This window comes from Leucoraja erinacea, chromosome 32 (genome assembly GCF_028641065.1).
Source record: "Leucoraja erinacea ecotype New England chromosome 32, Leri_hhj_1, whole genome shotgun sequence".
In the NCBI taxonomy this organism is placed as follows: Eukaryota; Metazoa; Chordata; class Chondrichthyes; order Rajiformes; family Rajidae; genus Leucoraja; species Leucoraja erinaceus.
Genome location: NC_073408.1, coordinates 20644758 through 20671439, shown reverse-complemented (window position 1 = coordinate 20671439; position 26682 = coordinate 20644758). Strand labels below are relative to the sequence as shown.

The window sequence follows — 26682 nt, the reverse complement described above, 5'->3', positions numbered from 1 at the left end:
AATTCGTTTTTCATTTGTGTAATTACATGTATTACTTTTCATTCATTAGACTCAGTGGGCCCAAGGGCCTGTTTCAGCGCTGTATCTCTAAATTAGATCATTTATCAGATAATTTTTATATTTTAAATGATTTGAATAGTTCCTAAATGCAATAAGTCCAAGAAGTTTTTTCAATGTGACACAAAATGCTCGGGTAACTCAGTGGGACCGGCATAGAAGGAATGGATGGCGTTTCGGGTCGAGACCCTTCTTCAGACTGTTTGTAATTAGGCCCTCTATGCTGGGGAAGGATATGGACATTATTTTACTTTTGGTGGAGTTTACAGTGACAGCATTGTTGGTGTGGTGCCAGTGCTTTGAGGTGCCTGGTGTAGAAGGCCAAATGGAAGATGTGTGTGACCACGCAAGGATCACGGCTGCCCATTGAAACTTTGTGTAGGAAAGACCTGCAGATGCTGGTTTAATCAAAGGTAGAAACAAAATACTGGAGTAACTAAGCGGGATAGGCAGCAACTCTGGAGAGAAGGAATGGGTGACAAATCATGTTGATGTCAGGGGAGTGGGCAGTACAGAGATAGACAGAGACAGTAAGACTAGTCAGAGAACTGGGAAGGGGGAGAGAATGGGGAGAGAGGGAAAGCAAAGGCTACTTGGATGGGGTGTAAGCTGCCCAAGTGATATATGAGGTACTGTTCCTCCAATTTGCACTGGGCCTCACTGACAATGGAGGACAGAAAGGTCAGATTGGGAATGGGAGGGGAGTTAAAGTGTTTAGCAACCGGGAGATCAGGCGGTTTAGGCGGACTGAGCAGAGCAGTGGTCTTCAGTGAAACGATCGGTGAGCCTGCGCTTGGTCTCGCCGATATACAGGAGTCCACACCTGGAACAGCGGATACAGTAGATCAGTTTGGAGGAGGTGCAAGTGAACATCTGCCTCACCTGAAAAGACTGTCGGGGTCGAAGGTGGAGGGAAAGATGGAGTCTTATAGAAACTTACAAAACTCTTATAGAAACTTACAAAATTCTTATAGAAACATACAAAATTCTTAAGGGGTTGGACAGGCTAGATGCAGGAAGATTGTTCCCGATGTTAGGGAAGTCCAGGACAAGGGGTCACAGCTTAAGGATAAAGGGGAAATCCTTTAAAACCGAGATGAGAAGAACTTTTTTCACGCAGAGTGGTGAATCTCTGGAACTCTCTGCCACAGAGGGTAGTTGAGGCCAGTTCATTGGGAGGGAGTTAGATGTGGCCCTTGTGGCTAAGGGGATCAGGGGGTATGGAGAGAAGGCAGGTACGGGATACTGAGTTGGATGATCAGCCATGATCATATTGAATGGCGGTGCAGGCTCGAAGGGCCGAATGGCCTACTCCTACACCTAATTTCTATGTTCCTATGTTTCTATGTTTCTAGGTGTTGAATCTCCTGCAGTTGCAGGGAAAAGTACCTGGGGAGGGGGTGGTTTGGGTGGGAAGGGACAAGTCGACCAGGGAGTTACAGAGGGAACGGTGTCTGCGGAAAGCGTAACGGGGTGGAGATGGGAAGATGTAGCTAATAGTGGGATCCCATTGGAGGTGGCGAAAGTGTTGGAGGATCATGTCTTGCTCTTGAACTGATGGTGGCTCACCCTGATATTTTTCAGATGGACCTGATCAGCCAGCCATCAACATAACTCCCTACTCTCTCAATTCAGTCGGTTACTCAGCCATTGAGCAAGACACCGTGTCCATGATCTGTTCAGCCCCATCCAACCCGCCCAGCCAGTACGTGTGGTTCCACAACAACTCACAGGTCTACGCCGGGCAGCAGTTTGTCATCGAGAGGATCTCCCAAAGTCAGACGGGGACGTACATGTGCCTTGCCCACAACACAGTCCTCAACACCAGAACTAAGTCCGCCATCCTACTCACTGTCTACTGTGAGTAGAATTTTAATCTCAAAAAGTTTCACGAATCCTTCTGCAATTTAAACGGAACGCGCAAAAACAAAAACTGCAGATGTTGGATATCTGAAATAAAATTCTGGCAAAACTCGGCTGACCAAGCAGCATCTGTGAACGACCATCCTCGGGAAACATTGCTTGTGTTTCTCTCTTCACAGATGCTGCCTGACCTTGTGAGTATTTCCAGCATTTTCTGTTTTATTTCAATTCTCTGTGTTCTCTTGCCTTCACTGTATTACTGAATGCAGTGATCTTAGGAAAGCTCAATTTTTTTGGCAAATGTCAAGATTGTCAACGATATGGAGACCTCTCAAACCTCTGTTGTGAGATTAATAAACTTGTGATGTGCAAGGTGCTGTCAGTATATCATTGTAACATCCTGCACCAATTACGAACACTACCATTGAGGCAGTCAACACAGCTGTGATGGCTTTTTGTATTGCGAGTAATGTTTAGGACAGATCCAGGTTAATTGAAATATTGAAATTGAAATATGGCTTTGGAAAGCGACTGATGGTTTCTGTGAATGCTATGATATTATTCTCAAACAATTATCTATCATGTAGTTAAAGAATTATGCAACATTATACTCAGAATGTACAGTAAATGGAAGCTAAAACAGGGGCCATAGGTTGCATGAATGGAAGTTACTGTCTTACCCTCTGCCATCTTTCTGGCTAAAATCAGCCACCGTAGTTACTGTCAGGGACTGCCACAGTGGAAGGCATTGATGAATTCATGGAAAAGAGAGTTCTAAGGGTCTCTTACTTTCCTATGTAAGATGAACAATACATTATTCTATCTATATTTGTTGCAAGCTTCAGTAGTTTCACTAATTACAATCTGTGGAGATATTTGAAGATTGGTTTAATGTATTCAAATAAGTAACACATTTGCAGTATGAGTTTGAGTTTAGTTTATTGTCACGCGTACCGAGGTACAGTGAAAAGCTTTTGTTGTGTGCTAACCAGTTAGCGGAAAGACAATACATGATTACAATCGAGCCTTTCAAAATGTACAGATACATGTTACATGAAATAGCGTGAATAACATTTAGTGCAAGATAAAGCCAGTAAAGTCCGATCAAAGATCGTCTCCGGTGAGGTAGATAGCAGCTCAAGACTGCTCTCTAGTTGTGGTAGGATGGTTCAGTTGCCTGATAACACCTGGAAATAAACTGTCCCTGAATCTGGAGGTGTGCGTTTTCACAGTTCTATACATTTGCCCGGTGGGAGAGGGAAGAAGAGGGAGTGAGCGGGGTGCGACTCACCCTCGATTACGCAGCTGGCCTTGCCGAGGCAGCGTGAGGTATAAACAGAGTCAACGGAAGGGAGGTCGGTTCGTGTGATGGTCTGGGCTGCGTCCACAATTCTCTGCTATTTCTTGCGGTCTTGGATGGAGCTGTTCCCAAACCGAGCTGCGATGTATCCCGATAATTCTACGGCGCATCTGTAGGAATTATATATGATGGAAATGTAGCATTAGATCATTCCTTTGTGATGTTTGAGGGAGGCATTAAGATTTGCGGGTTCATTATTGCCCACCCTTGCATTAACCACCTTAGACCCAGCCACCACAGACTTGGGTGCTTTTCCCAATAACCGCCGTCTTTGATGCTCCTGTCAACAGATTCCCGTGAGCCCAAGCAGGTGACTAACATACATCTGAATATTATCCAGATATATGCTTAGATCTCATGCTTAAAGAAGACGTTAGGAAGAACTAGCCTAGTTGACGTGATAACATTGGTATTGTGACGGTGATGGAGCACTGAGGGCTGAAGGGGAAAGTGGTTATTGGAGGCAAAAGTCATAAGGTCATAATTGATTGGAGTAGATTTAGGCCATTCGGCCCATCAAGTCTACTCCGCCATTCGATCATGGCTGATCTATCTCTCCCTCCGAGCCCCATTCTCCTGCCTCCTCCCCATAACCTCTGACACCCGCACAAATCAAAAATCTATCTCTGCCTTAAAAATATCCGCTGATTCGGCCCCCACAGCCTTGTGTGGCAAAGAATTCCAGATTCACCACCCTCTGACTGAAGATATTTCTCCTCATCTCCTCCCTAGGCTACGACCTGTAGTCCTAGACTCTCCCACTGGTGGAAACATTTGAAGTCCATTTGAATGGAGCTGGTTGCTTGGACAGGAATACTGAGGATGACCCTCACTGTGATCTCCTGTCCATGGTGAGATGTCTTCTTTAAAATCATAGCATCTCTGGGGTGTACCTGTTCAGAATATACCCAGTTGGTCGGCACAGTGGCGTAGTGGTAGAGCTGCTGCCACACAGGGTCAGAGAACAAGGTTTGATCCTGACTACGGGCACTATCTGTAAGTAGCTTGTACGTTCTTCCGGCTGCTCCAGTTTCCTCCCACATTCCAAAGACACGCAGGTTTGTAGGTTAATTACCTTCTGTAAATTACCCCTAGAATGTAGGATGCAAAAGTGGGATGACATAGAACTAGTGTGAATGGGTGATCGATGGTCGACATGGACTCGATGGGCCAAAGGGCCTGTTTCCACACTATATCTCTAAACAGAATATAATGTCTATTTCTTGAGAATGAAGCCAACATTCTCCCACAATTATGGATTCACCACAGAAGAACACCTCGTCTGACTAACTTTTACTTCTTGAAATGTGCCACCTTTGGCATTGCACAAGGCAAGTCAGAGGTTCTGCAGATTCAGAATGATGGAGGCATTGTGGAATGGAAGACACAATTTCTGTTTTCAATCTGTTTAAATTACCCTATCTCTCAATGGAACATCAAAGGCAACCAGCTTCAAGCTAACACTTGCCCTTTAACCCCCTTTCCTTTGCACGATCTAGGAGTCCTTACAGGTGGAAGATCATCTTCGCCCTCTCCATTTTCAACATTCAATAGGGATTGTTCATCTTGCAACTCCCTGGTCTGTTCTTCCATCTCCATCAACTCCCTATGGCACTTTCCCACGCTATTATAGAGATGCAACTCCTGTCCGTTTACCTTCCCCGCCACATCCCCTTCCCCCCCAACGGCCCTTCTCGGTGAAATGCCAGGCCTCGTTAATCTCAGCATGAAACTATTTTAATTGATGCAATTTTGACATTGGATATCTGAATCGTACTAGATATTTGCAATGGCAGTTAATGTGACTGGTGATTAGGTTCCCAATCGGTCGACACAAATTGCGGGAGTAACTCAGCGGGTCAGGCAGCATCTCTGGAGCAAAAGGATGGGTGATGTTTCGGATCAGGACCCTTGGGGGCTTTATGTAATTAGAAGCTCTCCAGTGAGAGTTGATTGAATTGGACTGCACAGTGTACAGAGTTCACATACTAGAACGGTGGCAGGTACAGTGATGGCTGAGTTTAATAGCCATTTTTTTAAGATGGATTCTGTAACCAAAATAGACAAAGCTTCCCAAGACTCAGTGCCAGTGAATTTGTTTCGATAGCAACACATTTCATTGTTATAGCTCCCTTAAATTTGAGAAGTGTCCTAAAGAGTTTCATTTATAGAATAGAATGCAATTTATTGTCATTCAAACCTAGGTTTGAACGAAATATCATTTCTACAGTTTTTTACATTACAAAACAATCCAAGACCCACACTTAACATAGTTTACATAAACATCCATCACAGTGAGTCTCCAACATCTCCTCACTGTGATGGAAGGCAAAGTCTTTATCTCTTCCCTTTGTTCCTTCTCCCGTGGTCCAGCAGTCCAACTGCAGTGTCGAGGCGAACTGGGGCTCCGATGTTAAAGCCCCCGGCGGGCGATGGTAAGTCCTGAGGCCGTTTAAGCCACGCCGGGCGATGTTAGGCCCCGGCTCCATGTCCTTTAAACCCGCGGTTCCAGCGGGAGAAGTCGCTGTTGCGGATCTCGGAAAAGCGGTCTCCCACCAGGGACCTGCGAGCTCCCGATGTTCCCGTCCACCGGGTCTGCGGCCGGTGCCTCCGAACTCCAAAAGTCGGGTCGCAGCCGCGCGCCACCACAGCTCTTCCCGCTCCGAAGTTGGCCAGCTCCGCGATGTCAGTTCCGCAGGCTCTGCAACTGGAGCCTCCAGGTTAGTCCCGGCCGGAGGTCGCCGCCGGCTCCACGATGTTAGGCCCAACGACATCCGAGACCCGACAGGGAATAGTCGGGTCCCCGCACAGGGAAGAGATTTAAAACGGTTTCCCCCACAGCCCCCCACCACCCCCCACATATACACAGCTAAAAAAAAAAATAAAAACGAACTCAAGACATACATTTAACAAGACAAAAATAAAAAAAGACAGACGACTGTAGTCGAGCCGCTGCCGTTAGGCGCCGCCACTAAGACATATCGGACATTGACGCCAACTCGCATTAATATTGGAACAAGACCAAAGGTTTGACAACAATGTTTCATGATGTATTTAAACGTTGAGGAAACAATAAAGAGGGGAGAGATTTAAGGTTAAATTTTCGGGACAACACAGATATATAGGCTAGAATTAAAGGAACGTATTGTTGGAGAATTGGAGGTGACTGCAGATTGATCCTCAGGTCTACTGTGCTCTGCAGGAGCTCATACTAATGTTAATTAAGAATTGGAACATCCTAATGATTGAGACAAATGTAATCTGTGCTCATGAGCTTCAGTTGGAGGACGAGGGGCCATCCAGTCACAAGCCTTGGTTTGCTCACCTTACAGGTAAGTTACTGTATATATATTTTTTTTCAAACTTAGACAATGGCCATCAGTGAAAGAGACTTACTCAAGCTGCTTGTAGTTACACCATCTTGATGCTCTATCTACGCTCATGTAACCAGAACCAGTACTGTCATTCTATTAAATCACAGATGATCTGTGTACTTTCCCTTGGTTCGGATTCTTTATTAGCATCATGTTATTAAAACTGACATCATTTTCAATCACAACTGTGAAACGGCCACCCAACATTTTGGATAGAGATTTACAGATTTCTACACCATCCATGAAGATTGGCTGGACACAAAAAGCTGATGTAATTCAGCGGGACAGGCAGCATCTCTGGAGAGAAGGAATGGGTGACGATTCGGGTCGAGACCCTTCTTCAGACCTATTCCTTCACTCCAGAGATGCTGCCTGTTCCGTGGAGTTACTTCAGCTTTTTGTGTCTATCTTCAGTTTAAAGCTGCATTTGCAGTCCCTTCCTACACATGAAGATCCGCTTCTGGATTTCACTCCTGGATGACCGAGCTTAAACTTTAAGATGTGCCTCGCGGTCCAAATTCTCTCATGAAATGATTTCCATCTTTTGTTTCGTCACATTTTACCTCAAGTCAGTACAATGGCGTGCATTTCCCTGCTTGCAGGCTGACTAAAGCTCCTTAAAATTCAAGAATGACTTCTTCCTTTACACACCAAGGTGTAGAGATGTAGACCATTAGATTTTTTTAATAATGATTCACATTTGGCCACCAGGTTTAACTGATTTAAGCATGAGGGCATCAAATTTCTTTGTTTCCTGACAGTTCTTTGTCTATTTGAGTCATAGAGTTGTAGAGTCTTACGGTGTGGAAACAGGCCATTCGGCCCAACTTGCACACACCGTCCAACATGACCCATCTACACTAGTCCCACTTGCCTGTGTTTAGCCCATATCCCTCTAAACCCATTCTTTCCATGTACCTGTCTAAATATTTCTTAAACGTTGCGATATTACCTGCCTCATCTACCTCCATTGGCAGCTCGTTCCATGCACCCACCATCCTTTGTGTAAAAAAGTTACCCCTCGGGTTCCTATTAAATCTTTTCCCCCTCACTTTAAACCAGGTCTTCTGGTTCCCGGTTCCCCTACTCCGGGCAAGAGACTCCGTGTGTTTGCCCGATATTGCTCTGACATTAATGTTTCACTTGAGCAATTGGTAAGGCAGTGTTTCCACGAACATTTATATGTTTTAATAACAAATATTAAAAACACATGCAGACAAAAGTCTGCATGATTCTGTGAATTGCTAGCTCCTAAGACAACAAGACTACTTTATTTCGCCTTGTATCACAGTGAGGAATGTGTAGGAGTCACTGTGATGGATGTTTTATGTTAAAATGTGATTTTTGAGTGTTGCTTTTTATAAATTGTATGACTGACCTGGCCAGTGAAATTTCACTACACCAATTGGTGTGTGTGACAATAAATGAATCTTATGAACCTTACAATAGTAAAAATCAATAGATAGCAGTTCTGGTGAAATGATGGTAAATGATGGTAGGAGGAGTTGCAGGGAAATTGTATGGACTCAGGGAAAGGAGCAGGCTCTGGTTTTACAGAAGAGACAGGATAATCTCTATGGACTAATCAATTGTTTCCAATTCCTACATAAGGTGTTTCCTCATTGATCTATTCATGTTAACCATATGTAATACCCTGTTAAGAAGGAACTGCAGATGCTGGAAAAATCGAAGGTAGATAAAAATGCTGGAGAAACTCAGCAGGTGAGGCAGCATCTATGGAGCAAAGGAATTGGTGACATTTCAGGTTGAGACCCTTCTTCACATATGTAATACCCTGTTCCTTTTGATTGTCCATGGGCTAATTGTCACTAGATTCTGACTTGATCGCTGGCCTTCCACGGATTTGATGTGACTAATCTCTCTAAGTCCTTCATGCCATGTATAGATCTGCCAGCCGGGAGGCCCATCTGCACTGTGCTGTCTGTTAATGATAACCAGGATATTGCTCTGTGGTGCTCTTGGGAAGGTGGAGACCCTGCAGCGACCCTGCGCTGGGTTAATCCGCTGAGCGGCAGCATCGATGCTGAGGGGAGGTCCAGTGTTTCGAGAGTCATCCAAGGCCAGGAGATGGCACACAACAGTACGTACGCCTGCAGGCCTTCCCACCCAGCTCTGAGGGCTGACTGGTCGTGCAAAACCACCGCACGTGAGTAGAACTGGTTCATATATAACTGCGCAGAAAATGCTCTAGCCTCTTACCATGATGCCCACTGCCGTCTCCACCTATCACTCCCCACCCCAGCCTCCACCACTCAACCCTAAAGCAATCATTTCTCCCGCCATCGGAAACTTCTGATTATTTGTTTGTAGGAACTTTATACTGCACTCAATGCACAATGGTCAGCTGGAACGTTCGAACACAAGAGCACAAGGAACTAGGGGTACGAGTGGACCATTTGGCCTCTTCGTTCATTATGATCATTGCTGATCTACACCGGCCTCAACTCTATCGCAGTTCTGTCGCACTTCCCCAATCCCTCAATTCCTTAATAGAGTCGTTGAGTCTCACAGCGCGGAAACAGGTCCTTCAGTCCAACTTGCCCACACCAACCAGCATGTCCCATCTACACGTGTCCCACCTGCCTGCGTTTGGCCCATATCCTTCTAAATCTATCCTATCCATGTAACAATCTAAATGTTTCTTAAACTTTGCAGTAGTGCCTGTCTCAAATACCTCCTCTAGCAGCTCGTTCCATACACCCACCACTACCCTTTGTGTGACAACGTTAGACCTCAGGTTCCTATTAACTCTTTCCCTCCTCACCCTAAACTTATGTCCTCTGGTTCTCGATTTCTGGCTAATATCCTCGTAAATCTTCTCTGTACCCTTTCCAGCTTGACAACATCTTTCCAATAACATGCTGCCCAGAAATGAACACAATGCTCTAAATACCATAATCTATCAAATATTTATCTGTTTGCATCTTAAATATATCCAATAATCCCACCTCCCTGACCAGACATTGGACTGCTGCACTATAATGTTGAGAACTTGATTCTGCACTGGGTACCTTCTCAATTGCTTTACCTATGAGTTAGATTTGATTGTATGTATGTAAAGTATCACCTGATACGATTGAGTAGAATACAAAACCACTATTTTTCACTGTACCTTGGTACACATGACAATAATAAAGCTAAAGGTAACCCTAAATATAAGCAGAGGCATTTTTTCTGCGTCATTTCTGGCGTAATTGGAAAATCACTTATTTTTTAAAGTGAACTCTAGTTTTAGGTTTTCCCACAGGGAAAATATCCACTCTGTCCCGGTCCTTTATCAACTCGCCTCACTTTAAATCACCTACACCTTGAGTTATTCAATGATTCATTCAGCGGTGGTACTATGGTGCAGCGGTAGAGTTGCTGTCTTACAGAACCAGAGACCCAGGTTCAATCTGGATTATAGGTGTTATCCGTATAGAGTTTGTTCGTGCTCCCTGTGACTGTGTGGGTTTTCTCCAGGCCTTCCCACACTCCAAACACATGCAGGTTTGTAGGTTAATTGACTCCCGTAACTTGTAAATTGTCTATAGTGTGTAGGATAGTGTAAGTGTACGCTAGGGGTGATTGCTGGTCAGAGCAGACTAAGTAGGCCGAAAGGCCTGTTTCCACACTGTATATCGAAAATCTAAAGTAAAATAAAGACTATTTGATCTTAAAATGTGCTTGTGTTTTGGTTACCCCCCCAGTGTTGCCTGAAGGACGGCCCACATGTACTGCAACCAGCGTGAAGAGCTTGGTATATACCATGCTGTCGTGTAGCTGGGAAGGGGGCCTACCACAGGCTTCACTGCAGTGGACAGACTGGAGAAGTGTCTTCTTGGGCAAGGCTGAACGATCCATCAATAACCAAGTGCTAAAGTCCAGCCCAGCATACAATGGCAAGCAATTCATCTGCCAAGCGACACATCCGTTGACCAGAAGTAGGACCTGCAACATTCAACTAGGTGAGGAGCGCTTCCCAGAAAATTATTATTTTACCGTTGCCGGGCGGCACGGTGGCGCAGCGTTAGAGTTGCTGCTTTATAGCGCTTTCAGCGCCAGAGGCCCAGGTTCGATCCTGAATACGGGTGCTGTCTGTACGGAGTTTTACGGTCTCACCCTGACCACGTGGATTTTCTCCCAGATCTTCGGTTCCACTTTCCAAAGATGTACAGATTTGTAGGTTAATTGCCGTTCTATAAATGTAAATTGTCCCTAGTGTATGTAGGATAATGTTAATGTGCGGGGATCGCTGGTCAGCATGGACACGGTGGGCCGATGGGCTTGTTTCCATGCTGTATGTCTAAACTAAACTAAACTACAGCTAATCACTGAGTTGGATGATCAGCCATGATCATATTGAATGGCGGTGCAGGCTCGAAGGGCTGAATGGCCTACTCCTGCACCTATTTTCTATGTTTCTATGTTTCTAGTTGGTTGGACAATGGGAGTCAGCTGGTTTTCTATGTTTCTATGTTTTTACCCTCAAAGTGTGGAGTGGTTAAACTTTGGCTAATACAGTGTTTAGTCCTTATTAAAAAGATAAACGCAAAATGCTGGAGTAACTCAGTGGGTCAGGCAGCATTTCTGGAGAAAATGGATAGGGTAAGTTTGGGTGGGGACCATTCTTATGTCTCGAAGAAAGGTTTCGACCTGAAACATCACCAATCCATTTTCTTCAGAGATGCTGCCTGACCCACTGATTTACACCAATATACTGTGTCTACCTTTGGTTTCAATTAGCATCAGCAGTTCCTTTTTATCAGATTCAGATTCAGATTCAGATTCAATTTTAATTGTCAGTGTACAGTACAGAGACAACGAAATGCATTTAGCATCTCCCTTGAAGAGCGACATAGCAAACGATTTGAATAAAAAAATAAATAATAAGTGTCCGTGGGGGGGGGGGTGATTGGCAGTCACCGAGGTACGTTGTTTAGTAGAGTGACAGCCGCCGGAAAGAAGCTGTTCCTCGACCTGCTGGTTCGGCAACGGTGAGACCTGTAGCGCCTCCCGGATGGTAGGAGGGTAAACAGTCCATGGTTGGGGTGAGAGCAGTCCTTGGCGATGCTGAGCGCCCTCCGCAGACAGCGCTTGCTTTGGACAGACTCAATGGAGGGGAGCGTGGAACCGGTGATGCGTTGGGCAATTTTCACCACCCTCTGCAGTGCCTTCCGGTCGGAGACAGAGCAGTTGCCATACCATACTGTGATGCAGTTGGTAAGGATGCTCTCGATGGTGCAGCGGTAGAAGTTCACCAGGATCTGAGGAGACAGATGGACCTTCTTCAGTCTCCTCAGGAAGAAGAGACGCTGATGAGCCTTCTTGATCAGAGTAGAGGTATTGTGGGTCCAAGAGAGGTCATCGGCGATGTTGACTCCCAGGAACCTGAAGCTAGAAACACGTTCCACCTCCGTCCCATTAATGTGGATGGGGGTGTGCGTGCCACCTCTGGACTTCCTGAAGTCTACAATGAGCTCCTTGGTCTTCTTGGAGTTAAGGGCCGGGTTGTTGTCAGCGCACCATGCTGCTAAGTGCTGGACCTCCTCCCTGTAGGCCAGCTCATCGTTGTTGCTGATGAGGCCAATCACCGTTGTATCATCTGCATACTTGATGATGGTGTTAGTACCATGTACAGGTGTGCAGTCATAGGTGAAGAGGGAGTAGAGGAGGGGGCTCAGCACACAGCCCTGAGGAACGCCGGTGTTCAGGGTGAGGGTTGAAGAGGTGTGCTTGTCTAACCTCACAGACTGGGGTCTGTTGGTTAGAAAGTCCAGTATCCAGTTGCAGAGGGAGGGGTCGATGCCCAGGTTACCGAGTTTGGTGATCAGTTTTAATGGAATAATGGTGTTGAATGCTGAGCTGTAATCGATGAACAGCATTCTTACATAAGTGTCTCTGTTGTCAAGGTGGGAGAGGGCGGAGTGAAGTGCCGTTGAGATGGCATCCTCCGTACTCCTGTTCTTGCGGTAGGCAAACTGATAGGGATCCAGTGTGGGGGGTAGGCAGCTTTTGAGGTGTGCCAGGACCAGCCTCTCGAAGCACTTGGTGATGATGGGGGTAAGTGCAACTGGGCGGAAGTCGTTGAGGCTTGCCGCAGTGGAGTGTTTTGGCACTGGCATGATGGAGGTGGCTTTAAGGCAAGTGGGGACAACTGCTTGGGCAAGTGACAGGTTGAAGATGTCAGTCCAGACGTCTGTCAGCTGCGCAGCACAGGCACTGAGCACGCGCCCGGGGATGCCGTCAGGGCCAGCAGCCTTACGTGCATTAGTCCTACTCAGTGCCACGTACACGTCGTAGGGGGTGAGTGTGAGGGGTTGGTGATCGGCAGGTAGCACAGCCTTGATGGCTGTCTCTAGATTGTCCCTGTCGAAGCGGCCATAGAAGTGGTTAAGCTCCTCAAGGAAGGAGGCGTCGCTGGATGTGGGGGTGATGTTGGAGGGTCTGTAGTCCGTGATGGCCTGGATGCCTTGCCACATGCGTCGGGGGTCGGAGTTGTTGTTGAAGTGCTCCTCAATCCTGAGCTTATTACATTTAGTTCATTTCACTTTTTGTAAAGAAATGACGAGCAAGTATTGAGATTTAGGCAAAATGGATCTGGGTATTCTCTGATTAACAATTGTTTTCGTACAAATGCCCCACAATGGATAAAATACACACACTCACATACAAATATGTGCATTCATACAAAGATAACACACACACACTGAAATACACATATATAAATTTACACTTACTCACATCTTCTCCGTGGACTGTCACCTTGCCGTGGTGGGGAAGCTTGTGTGGTCCTGAGATCCTGAGAGCGATGCCGTCTGGAGCTATGCTCCTGGTAGGGCCACCCATGGCGGTAAGGTCGAGGGGAGGTCTCTGACAAAGAGCAATCCAACCAAGACCTCAACGGTGGAACAGGTGGAGGACGATGGCTGACTTTAGTGGAGCGTCACAATAGCTGGGAAGGCGGATGAAGGCTGCAGCAAAAAAGTGTCTCCGGTCGTCTTGGACTCCATGCCACTGGATCCTGACCCAGATCTGCCAAGGGCCGTGGGGTGACTGTCTGTGCACCAGTCTCCCCACGTTAAACAAAGTCACGCACAGGCGTCCTCCAACCCTGGAGACACCAAGGGGGCCTAAGAAAGAAGACTCACATATGTACACATAAAGGAAGTCTTTGAGTATAGAGTTAGACAACATGGAAACAGGCCCTTCAGCCCATCGATTTTATACTGACCACCAACAACCCATTTGCACCAATCCTACACTAATCCAAACTTATTCTCCCCATGTTTCCATCGACTCCTCCCAGACTTGACCATTCACCTACACACCAGGGGCACCTTACAGCGGCCAATTCGCCTGCCAAGCCACACAATTTGAGTCTAACTTATGACGGTGATAGTGGCTGGTGACGGGGTCCCTCACCATTCACGTGGAGCTCAATGTCACTGGTTGAACTTATCACCATGTAACCTGCAGCCACCACATGAACAGCTGACGATATCATAGGCCACTCCTTTAATGGTGATGGAGGTTTTAATTTTAGTTTTAGAGATACAGCATGGAAACAGGCCCTTCGTCCCAATGAGTCCACGCCGATCATTGATGATCCCTTCTCACTAGTTATCCCACTAGACACTAAGGACAATTTACAGAGGCCAGTTAACCTATAAACATGCACATCTTCAGGATGTGGGAGGAAACCAGAACACCCGGAGGAAACACACGCGGTCATGGGGAGAAAGTAAAGGGCCTGTCCCACTTGGGCGAACTTAATCTGCGCATTCTGGAAAGTTTTCCCTCGTCTCATACTCGCAGCATGGTCGACACGAGGTCGTAGGGGGTCTTCGTAACTCTCCTTCATGCTCGAGAGTGGTCTCCGTGTACTCGGGGCCTCAGCTAGGTCGCGGCATTTTTTTCAATATGTTAAAAAATGCCCTCAAGTAAAAAAGGGCGCCATGGAAAAAATCAATACTTTTTTTACTTGTAGGTTTGGTCGTAGTAGGTCGGCATATTAGTCGTAGATAATCGAGGGTAGTTGAAGGTAGTCGTAGATAGTCTCCATCATAGTCGAAGGGAGGTCAAAGGAGATTGAAGGAGGTTGTCTTCACTCCCCACTATTTGGTGTCCAATTTTCCCGAAGTTAGTCGTAGCTAGTTGTAGCTAGTCATCTACATAGTCGAAGGAGGTCTTCAACATGTCATTTTTTTAAAACTCTTCTAAACTCGCCCAAGTGGGACAGCCCCTTAAAACTCTGCACAGACAGCACCCGAGGTCAGGATCGAACCTGTGTCTCTGGCGCTGTAAGGCAGCAACTCTACCGCTGCGCTACCGTGTCACCCAAGGGCAATCAGACTTCAGGAAATCTAAGTTGAAAGACTTAGAATTCAGCGCAACCTCTCCCCGGGATCTCCTGTCCTTAACCGGAGTAAAGGTGTTATTGAGAGCTATAATTGACGGCTTTCATCCTGATTGCAGAGGCTCCCAACCTTCTCACCCTGAGAAATGCAGTGACAGTTTTCGAGGGGAGTGACGTCCACATGACCTGTGTCCTCAAAGCTGCCTACCCCGCCTCAGAGATCGCCTGGCACAACAACAGGAACGAAAGCATCTGGCTCAGGCCCAAGAAGTACCAGCTTCACCACGAGGCCTTCTGGTCAAACTTGACCATTCGGGAGACAGACGGAGACGTGGACAATGGGACATACTGGTGCACAGCCGTCAACGTGGTGGGGAGCGCGACCATGGGCATCAAGCTCCGTGTGAACAGTGAGTCAGCCTTTCCCCACCGCTTAGCTCTGTAGAAAGTAAAGGGCCTGTCCCACTTGGCCGTCATTTGCGCGAAATGTACGTGACATCATTTACACGTCACGACACATGACGCACGTGTCGTGACATGCACATGATGCGCATGGTGCGCATTACACGTGTATGGTACGTGATGACATAGGCAGTGAGGCGCGGTCGCGCGCGACGTCACAGGATTTTGTGACGTTGTACAACATCTTCGGGAGCCATCTGCGTGACGCGCAAATGGCGGCCAAGTGGGACAGGCCCTTTATATTGAGTTGTAAACATTCTGTATGTGTGCGTGTGGGTAGGTGTGAAATTGCAGTTGGCTACTGGAGTGCATGTATATGTTTGAGCAGGAATGTTTATGTGGATTACGCACGTGGTTGCGTGTGCAGGCCCACCACCGATATTCCGGCAACTGCTGCTCCGGCACCTCCATTAATCCAGAGAAAATTACGAGCTCTCACGGAGGTCCCCCTGAAAATGTGGCGCCAAATTCGGGTGAGGCGGTCGATTTCAACTTCATTGGGACTTCCATGCCGATCAGCATGTCCAGTTCTCCCCCTGTGTCCGGGGCTCTGTGGCCCGGCTGGAGACTGCTGAACCGTTCCCATAGCCGACATTTGCGGGCTGGTATCTCGGCTCTCGGCCATCCCAGTCAGACTGATCGGTACTGTTGGACTCCTCTCGGAGAACGTGACCTCTGTTGGTCCAGCAAAACGCATCATTGTGAAAGGCTCTGGAACCATACCTCATCTTAAGACTGTGGTATGGCTATTGAAAGTTAAACCACATCTGTGATCACGTTGCTTTTAAAGCTTTGATTTTGACTACCACTGGTTATCCTATGCAAATTCGGGGCAATGTTGAGGTTCCAAAGTCAATTGCTACCCCATAATTAAAATGCATACCATGCAAATAAAAGTAGAAAGTGCTGGAACTACTCAGCAATTCATGCAGCATCCATGGAGAGAGAATACAGGTGCACAACCTTTTATCCGGTGTTCTGGAAACCGAAAAACTCCGAAAACCGGCCATTTTTTCCAGGATGTCGTCTGCACACCAAAGCTCACATTTGGCGCCAAACTTGACCCAAAACGACCCACGGTCAACCCAGGTCTGTACTACTGTAGCGGCTGCCTCCTCCCCGGAGACCGGGGAGACACTTAAACATCTGTAAATCATTGCTTAAATGTTAGTCAGTTAGTTTGGAGGGCTTTTATGTGAAGGGGGAGGGGAGGGGGGTGAAGGGGGAAACTTTAATTCTTAGTCCCCTAACTGGTCGGAGAGGCGGGGAGCGGTCAATGCCTTACCGGGTCGCCGTGCAGTAAGCTCCGCAGCGCTGTGGCCGCCAACTCCCAGCTGGGGCTGCGGGTGTCCGGCCGCGGGTGGCGCCGGTTGTAGCTCCGACCCCGGCAACTCTACCCCTGGCTGCGAGGCGCTCCAAATCCACCACCGCCCGCGGCCGGACGCCCGCAGCCCCAGCTCCGCGAATGTTGGGAGTCGGCGGCGTCGCAGCGTTGGGATACCAGCGGGGAGCAGGCAATGCCTTACCAGGTCGCCGTTCGATAAGCTCCGGAGCGCTGTGGCCACCGACTCCCAACATTCGCGGAGCTGGGACTGCGGGCGTCTGGCCGCGGGCGGCGCTGGATTTGGAGCGCCTCGCAGTCAGGGGTAGAGTTGCCGGGGTCGGAGCTCCAACCTGCGCTGCCTGCGGCCGGACGGAGCCCCCAGCTCCGCGATGTTGGGAGTCGCCGACCAGGTAGGGGACTAAGAATTAAAGTTTCCCCCTTCACCCCACCACCACCACATAAAATCCCTCCAAACTAACTGACTAACATTTATGCAATGATTTACAATGATTCCCCGGTCTCCGGGGAGGAGGCAGCCGCTCCAGACTTTTCAAGCCGCCCGCGCTACCTACCTAATCTACGCTAAAAAATCTTCCATTCGGAAATCGGAAAATGTCCGAAATCCGACAAGTGTCTGGTCCCAAGGCTTTCGGATGAAAGGTTGTGCACCTGTAATACAATTCATAAGCTCATAAGTGATGGATTCAATCATGGCTGATCTATTTCTCCCTTCTAACCCCATTCCCCTGCCTTCTCCCCATAACCCCTGACATCCTTACTAATCAAGAATAGTAAGATTAAACGAGAACTTACCAGTTTGAAGTTTGATCTGTATTTTATGAGGAGGAACGTTGAGGGAATACATGAAAGAAGCCCGCTACTGCGCATGCGTGTCATCCTTCAAAGCAGCGGTGTGAGGTCACAGATACCCTATATTGACCTAAAATAGCAAGATTATCAAAGAGATACCAGCTTAAGATATGACCCTATGAGGGTGGGAGCGGAGGGCATGTATTCCCTCAACGTTCCTCCTCATAAAATACAGATCAAACTTCAAACTGGTAAGTTCTCGTTTAATCTTACTATTTTACTTCGGAGTCACGTGAGGGACTCCATGAAAGATTTCAAAGCTCTGTGACCTCATGCCGTGGAAACGAGTCCATGCTTCACAACTGCCTTGGTAGTTAGAGAGAAATTGTTAATTATATTCAAAGCATTCATACCAATTATTTAATGGAAATGATAAATAATATCGAATTAATTCAAATCATAACCCTGTATTCTTCAGGGATAAATTATCATACAGAACTTAAAATTGTTCCCCGAAAAAAACGTTCCCATACTGCTAACTGGTTTGTTAACATTTCTGAAACGTATTCTCCAACAACCATCCTGCAATCCTGAGGATTTGGTCCATGGATACATCAAGGCGTTTTGCTGCAGATGTAGCTGCAGCCCTGGTGGGGTGAGAATTAAATATGTTATTGTCCACTCCCGCCTATCATATCCCATATTTCAGCCACCGCGAAATGGTCTGAGTTACACTCTATGGTACAGTATCTTATAGCTGATTAAACACCAATTCCTTGCCTCTGATAGCCTTTTTTCCTTTACTGTATAACAAAACCGTACTTTACTATACAGAGGCATTGTCCTCCGGGTAGGCCATCAATTCTATGACCTGCCCCGCTAATCCTGGCCTATTTTGTTTAATAATACGGTCCTGGATCACAAACCCCAATCTTCGTGCCGCAATAGTGAAGCCATCCAGTCTTACTTTTAGCAATAACTGGAGCTTATGCACTGTGACTAGCGCTATCAGCATTACCATTTCTAGTTAGTTATCCAGATTTAATGCTGTAGCCGGCGACCAATTCCTTAGCAAGATCAAAGCCACACTTACATTCCAAATATAGTTATCTTACTGTTTCTTGCCATTAATAACTTGACAATGCACTTTCGGCACTATTCACAGTGCTGAAACACAGTCCTCCATATTGCAGGCTGGTAAGCAACTGTAGCACCCCCGGAACATCCTTATTTCTGTGGTCCAGAAAGTTATCATGGCAGTAATTAGTCCATTTTAATATGACCTAAATACTGTTATAGAGTAGACCTTCTTCGTGCTGCTGTGATCATGTCCACAGTTCTTTTGATAGCCCCATGTCCCGTAGCGGTGTTTTAGAGTCTACAACCTACTAAATCAATATTTTCTATGACATGGATAGCTATCCTCAGTTACTGGATGCACCAGCAACTTAGGACTACGTCTACCGTTATACATAGTTCCAGCACCATGTCCTGTACCCCGGAAAACCATAGTTGGGTAAGCCAATCAGGTACTAAGACATCCCCGATGCCGATTCCTGTTGAATGTCCCTTCGTACCCCAAATTTATAAATAGACAAGGAGGTAATACATAAATGAAAAAACCCTCCCCTAGTGCAGTGAAACAGCATCTGTAGCTTCTGCCTCAGGATCTGGTATCAATGATACATACCTCGGTAACTGGTGATTTAACCCCGGATGCAATTCTAATATCCGGCCTTACCTACTTTACTGATTTTAGCAAATACCATCTATCCAACACCCATTTAGTACTTCCAATAATTTTTCGTGGCCTGGTGTCTGCCACTGAATTAGTATCCCTGGTAGATACGTAGCCCATAACCAAATATTCCTTTGGACACACCATTCCCAAGTTTAATTTGCCAATTCATCACAAGCTGGTGATATCTTTCCACCCATATGACTTATATATGCCATCACCGAGGTATTATCTATCTACCATCTACCATGCTGCAGTTTCATTCCTGAGCAATAAGATTTTAGCCCATGAAATGCACTTAACATTTCTAACCCTTAGTGTTATGTAGGTTAGCTTCTTATATATTCCATCTCCCCCATAGCTCGAGATGGTATCAGTTGTACCATCACCAATTGCACTGGCATCTGTTTGTAATAGCACAGCCGGGTTGCCTCTGTGGCTTTCCATATTAGTAAGTCATTAACATATTAAATGTGTTAATGGTGTCAATTTTGACTTAAGTGGATGGACAATGCATCCCAGCTGCACAAACAATTGATTAGTGGCAACCACTGCCTAACATGCCAATTCCTAAATTATTCCCACAATAAGGATATCATCCAACTATACCATAATTCTATGATTTTGGTGTTGCAGCAGTCCCAACACTGGTTTAAAATTTTTCCCCCAGTTTGATATTGAATAGCAAGGATCTTAAATTAATACTTCCCATAGACTAGCCTGCTGCACACTAAATCTTAGCACTGCTAAACATATCCATTTTTAAAATGAATATATTGCACAACATTGTGAAGTATTGATAATCCATAACAATACGGCATCCCCCATCTTTCTTATTTCTAATAAAGATGTTTGAGACAAATCCTGGTGTTCAGGTTTAGTTTATTTCATACCAGCATGTATATCTATCCGGTTATGTACTGGAGGGTTTTGTTCGTGTAGAACTCTATCAGATATCCCTTAAAACTGCTAAGGATATATCTGTCCATGGATATATTACACCAAGCATCAACATGAAGTTGCAATATCCCCCCAACTTCCGTGCTCCCTATTAATACTGGAGCCCCAAATTCACCTACCTCCATGGTTATTGGTGGTAACCAAGTTATTTTCCTTGGTTTCATATGCGGTTGTGGAGAGCCTAAAGGTTAATGTTAGTTTGCATCTCCACAGTGGTCGTCCCGGCCAAACCCTAAACAGGACGCTGCTGCTGGGTACCTCTGCCCAATTCTTTGTAGTATAATTACAAAAACACACTACCTCTCTTAGGATGCACATAAGGTTAATGTCTTCCCCAGAAATCCTTTGGATGCTTTAATCAGCCCCAAAGTCAAGCCACCACGCCAATTCTTTACCTGTTTAGACAGGTCTCCCCCCCCCCCCCAAATAACGGGGTCTATAGCCCTTTGCTCACATAGTATAGCGAACTAGGGTCTAGAGCTGGCTGAATGGCCCTTCAACTACACATTTCAAAAATAGTGCTAATGGCATCCTTAAGGTCACTAATTTTGTACACCTTTTTTAAAAAACATGCGGGCCAAAGCTGTATGCCCGCCATGAGACCTTTCAGAGTATTACGGCCTTCCCAACACGTCTGCAAATGCACCTGTAACAATGGCTACATTGAGAGCACCACAATATTCCCGGGGTATAGAACCCTTGCCAACACTTCAGCAAACTATTAGCTTGAAGTTAATGGGTGGACTCACAGTCCTTCAATACTCACAGCCATCCTTCTCGAAATCATTCTCCGTGAGTTCTGCTGGCAGTACTGCTCATCATGTTCGGCAGGTTGTTTTCCCCCCCTTCAATAGGGGACAGTGGCTCCATCACCTGCTCAGGCTTTACCCCGTCAGACCTTCCATACCCTCCTCAGAGGCGTCCGACATTTCATGCAGCCCATATGGGAAACTGCTGTGGGACTTATATTATTTGCCCACTGTGGCTATCCTCCAATCCCGGAGCCTGCCACTATGGAGAAATTTACTCCAGCAAACCGCTCCAGCCGACTTACATGCTCTCGGGCACTAGTCGTCGCGGGTGCTTAATATATGGGACCGCTCCTGCCGACCTTGGTGCTCTCGGGCACTAGTCGCACGCGGTATATCCCACAGCCCGTCCCCATGCCTACGGGCACTGGACCGTTCCCCATGGTCCTGGTACTCACGGGCACCTCTACCCATTTAGGGTGAAGTTTGGCACTCGCTCCCATCTGGGAGATGCTGGTGCCGACATTTATTGCTGCCTGCTGCTGGTCATTAAACAACAGCAAACTCTGTGTTGGCAGCCCTTCAGCTCTATACTGACATCAGTAGCTGGTTGCCTGCTGTTCAGCAACACACCAGTAACGACCTGTGGCTGTGCCCTGACGTCCTTAGCTGGCTCCCTGCTGTTCAGCAACACACCAGTCTCTTCAGAATACAGCAAGCACGTCTGGAAAAAAGCACCAACAAAGGTAAGGGAAATTTGTTCTTACCTGTACTGGTTTTCAGCCTGCCGTTTTCGGAGGAACGTCCTTCCTCCCGCAGCCCCACGGACCCCGTAGCGCAGGTCCATGGGCTGCTGTCCCCGATGTCGGCTCTCTCTCTCTCCCGGGTGGTGCAGCTGCTTCAATCAGCTGCGGAGCCCCTAACGACTGCATCTAAAAATAGACCCGACTTGGTCTAGAAACTCCCCGGGCCGTGTAGCTTTGTTTCCCGCCCGGCAGCAGTCATCTTGCCGGTGCGGGGAGCGACGTCGGGCACAGCTGTTCTGTGCTAAAAATAGCCGTTTGGGAATCCCCTCCAGAGGATTCGCACTAACGGCTGCTGCTAGCCGCTGGCTGCAATATTTCTGCAGTCTCCTCTCCAGCTCCTGCAGCTTCTTGTATTTCCTACCTGCAAGGTAAGTGGAAAAATTTTTTGCAGTCTCTTACCTGCTTCTTTGCATTTCTCTCTAGGGAGACGTCCTCTCCCACGTCTGACTCGTTCAATGCGTGTATGCGATATGGCACGCATGCGCAGTAGCGGGCTTCTTTCATGGAGTCCCTCACGTGACTCCGAAGTAAAATCCATCTATATCTGCCTTAAAAATATCAATTGACGGCCTCCACAGCTTTCCGTGGCAAAGATTTCCACAGATTCACCATCCTCCGATAAAGAAATTGCTCCTCATTTCCTTTTAGTTTAGTTTACTTTAGAGATACAGCGCAGAAAAGCCCCTTTGACCCACCGGGTCCGCGCCGACCAGCGATCCCCGCTCATTAACACTATCCTACACACACATTTATACCAAGCCAATTTACCTGCAAATCTCTCCGTCTTTGGAGTGTGGGAGGAAACTGAAGATCTCGGAGAAAACCCACGCAGGTCTCAGGGAGAATGTACAAACTGTGTACAGGCAGCACCCATAGTCAGGATCGAACCCGGGTCTCAAGCGCTGCATTTGCTGTGAGGCAGCAACTCTACCGCTGCACACCTAAAGGAACGGCCTTTCCTTCTGAGGCTGTGACCTCTAGTCCTAGACTCTCCCACTAGTGGAAGCATCATCTCCACATCCACTCTATCCAAGCTTTCCACTATTCTGCACGCTTCAATGAAGACACCCTTATCGTTCTAAACTCCAGTGAGTACAGGCCCAGTGCCGTCAAACGCTCATCATATGTCATTCCACTCATTCCTGGCATCATTCTTGTAAACCTCCTCTGAACCCTCTCTAGAGCCAGCACATCCTTTCTCAGATATGGTGCTCAATATTGCTCACAATATTCCAAGTGCAGCCTGACCAGCGCCTTATAGAGCCTGAACATTACATCCCTGTTTTTGTATTCCAGCGCTCTTGAAATAAATGCTAGCATTGCATTTGCCAATATATGTTATGTTATTATTTTAGGGAGATGACCTTTCATTAGATTGTTTGGACTTTATTTCCACTCATGTTGTATCATACATTGGACATCCCACTCCATACCAAACTCTAACTGTGGGATATCCTCTATACCCCACTCACCTGATGCAATGGCCCAGTATATTTCTCACTCCATATTGCATTGTAACCAAAATGCTGCCTGGATTAGAGAGTATTAGTAAGGAGGAGAACTTGGACAAAGTTGGAAAACAAACCTAAAGTGCTGGAGTAATTCAGTGGGTCAGGTAGCATCACCGGAGAACATGGACAGGTGATGTGAATGTTGTGTCCTGGAGACACCACTAGAGGGCTCAGTCTTGAAATGAATGTTTCCATGGGGAGTGTGTAGGACTGGAGGGCAGCCATGCTTGGCTTGTAATAAATACACTTTGGGTTCTGGACACCAAGTATAGTTTGTGAATTCTTTAGCCCTCGAATACAACAGTAAACATGGACAAACTCGAATTGTTTTCTCTGGAGCGTCAGAGTCTGAGGGGAGACCTGATCGAAGTATATCAAATGATGAGAGGCATACATAATGTGGACAGTCACAATCTATTTCCCAGGATGGAAAAGTCAAAGACTAAAGGGCATAGTTTTAAAGTGCAAGGGGCAAAGTGTAAAGGAGAGGTGCAGGGCAGGGTTTTTTGAACAGAGAGGGTGGCGAGAGTCTAGAACACACTGCCAGGGATGATGGCAGAGGCAGATGCGATAATGGCATTTAAGAGGCTTTTAGACAGGCACATGGGTATGCTGGCGATGGAGGGAGATGCAACACCTACAGGCAGAGGATGTTAACTTGACGTCATGCTCGGTGTGGACATTGTGGGGCATTGTGGTTTCTGTGCTGTTCGGTCTGAAGAAGGTTCCAGAAAAATCACCCACCCAAGTTCTCCAGAGAAGCTGCCTGACCCGCTGAGTTACTCCAGCACATCGTATCCTTTTGTGTAAAACAGCATCTGCGGTTCCTTGTTTCTGCTGTACTGTTTTGTGTTCTATGTTTTATTTCTTTTGGACTTTCTTCATCATTAGCTTTGTGAGGTGTTTTCTGGAATTCCCTTATCCCTTATGTGAATGGCTCGATTATAATCATATATGGTCTTTCTGCTGGCTGGATAGCACACAACAAAAGATGCACAGAGTCTCTTGCCCCGAGTAGGTGAATCGAGGACCATAGGTTTAATTTAAATGAAAAGATTTAATGGGAACCTGAGGGGAAAAGTTTTGAGTGTGTGGAAAAGCTGTCAGATGAGGTCGTTGAGGCTGAGACTATCCGAACATTTAAGAAACAGTACATGGCTAGGACAGGTTTGGAGGGATATAGACCAAATGCTGGCTGGTGGGACAAGTGTAGGTGGGACATGTTGGCTGAGGGGAAGGTGACAGGGAGGCGTGCAATCAGTAAAATTAATCAGAAAGACAGTGAAACTAGTCAGAGAACTAGGGCGAGAAAGGGACTGAAGAAGGGTTTCGGCCCGAAATGTCACCTATTTCCTTCGCTCCATAGATGCTGCTGCACCCGCTGAGTTTCTCCAGCATGTTTGTGTAGCTGGGACATGTTGGCCAGTGTGGGGAAGTTGGGCTGAAGGGCCTGTTTCCCCACTGTATCACTCTACGACTGTATGAAAAGCTTTTCAGTATACCTTGGTACCATTCCTTCTGTCCAGAGATGTTGCCTGACCCACCGAGTTACTCCAGTATTTTGGGACAATCTTTTTGAACTTTGATTGCCCCGCTCGAGAAACTGTGTCGTTAAGTTTGGGAGTAAACTGAACTGAACTGAACTGAATGTGTTTTCTTGATGGCTCTACATGCTGTGGTACAACAAGTGATTGTCCCTCTGCCCCTCACAGAGTATCCTACGCCGCCAAACGTCACCATCAGCAAGCTGTTGTACAGTCGCCAGAGGACAGAGGTGGACCTGGAGTGGATAACCCGAGGGGTTGGCGATTTAACTGGCTTCATGGTGCAGAGACGACCAGCAAGGAGGTCCCTCGCTGGTCGGGCCACAGGCAACTTGAAGGAATCCATCATCGACCCACACATTCCCTGGCAGGTTGTCGCCAATGCCATTGACCCTGCGGTCAGGGGTCACAAACTGGGCGGGATGGACCCTCGCGTCTTATACGCTTTCCGCATCTTGGCCGTCAATCACAGGACAACAGGGTATCCTTCAGAAGTGAAAACTCCAGGTAGGCCATCAAATTGTTTGGAAGTTTTTTAAATAATTCACAAGAGCAGCTAATCTCTGTCTCAGTTTGTGATTTCAAGATGACTCTGGTGTTCGTAAAGTAAGGTACGTTTATTGTCCATTTCCAGATACAAATTTTTGGTTACAATCCAACAGTATAAATATTGAGTTTAAGAGGGAACTGCAGATGCTGTAGAATCGAAGGTTACACAGAAACGCAGGAGAATCTCAGCGGGGGCAGCCGCACCTATGGAGCGAAGGAAATAGGCAACGTTTCGGGCCGAAACCCGTCTGAAGAAGGGTTTCGGCCCGAAACGTTGCCTATTTCCTTCGCTCCATAGATGCTGCTGCACCCGCTGAGTTTCTCCAGCTTTTCTGTGTATAAATATTGATTTCTCAACTTCAAGTAACCCTTACTTTCCCTCTCTCTGTGTCCCTTTCTCACCTTGGTTCTCTGACTAGTTTCATGGTATTTCTGATTAATTTTACTGATTGTACGCCTCCCTGTCACCTTCCCCTCAGCCAACAATGGACCATTCTACTTTTCCTTAGCATCGTCTGCTTTGATGTGTCATTTTCACACCTTGCCCTTCCATATCTCTAGACCCCTCCCCCCTGACGAGTGGTCTCGACCTGAAACGTCACCCATTCCTTCTTTCCAGTGATGCTGCCTGACCCGCTGAGTTACTCCAGTATTTTGGGACGATCATTTTGAATTTTGATCAACCTGTTCTAGAAATTGTGCCGTTAAGCTTTAAGAGTGCAAAGAAGCTTTGTTGGAATTTTGCCAGGATTCGAGATCTTTGTTATAGGGAGAGGTTGATGCAAAGGGACTTGGGAGTGTTGGTGCAGGATTCTCAAAAGGATAATTTGCAAGTTGAATAAGTAGTAAGGAAGGCAAATGCAACGCTAGCATTTATTTTGAGAGGACTAGAATTTAAAAATAGGGATAGACAATAGACAATAGACAATAGACAATAGGTGCAGGAGTAGGCCATTCGGCCCTTCAAGCCAGCACCACCATTCAATGTGATCATGGCTGATCATCCAATCAGTACTCCGTTCCTGCCTTCTCCCTATATCCACTGACTCCGCTATCTTTAAGAGACGTATCTAGCTCTCTCTTGAAAGTATCCAGAGAACCGCTTGGCCTCCACCACCTTCTGATGCAGAGAATTCCACAGACTCACAACTCTCTGTGTGAAAAAAATGAAAATGTTAAGCTAGGGCTTTGTGAGGCACTGGTCAGACCGCATTTG

The 26682-nt window shown here is 46.7% G+C and overlaps 1 protein-coding gene across 1 annotated transcript in view; it reads left to right on the top strand.

Moving 5' to 3' along the window:
* LOC129712223 (V-set and immunoglobulin domain-containing protein 10-like 2) overlaps positions 1–26682 on the top strand; it is a 78909-nt gene that overhangs the window by 20847 nt on the left and 31380 nt on the right. The window contains exons 4-10 of the mRNA XM_055660480.1: positions 1642–1923; positions 3571–3590; positions 6483–6612; positions 8642–8821; positions 10365–10598; positions 15133–15454; positions 25021–25424. Coding sequence (XP_055516455.1) covers positions 1642–1923; positions 3571–3590; positions 6483–6612; positions 8642–8821; positions 10365–10598; positions 15133–15454; positions 25021–25424 — 1572 coding nt within the window. The remainder of the gene's footprint in view (positions 1–1641; positions 1924–3570; positions 3591–6482; positions 6613–8641; positions 8822–10364; positions 10599–15132; positions 15455–25020; positions 25425–26682) is intronic.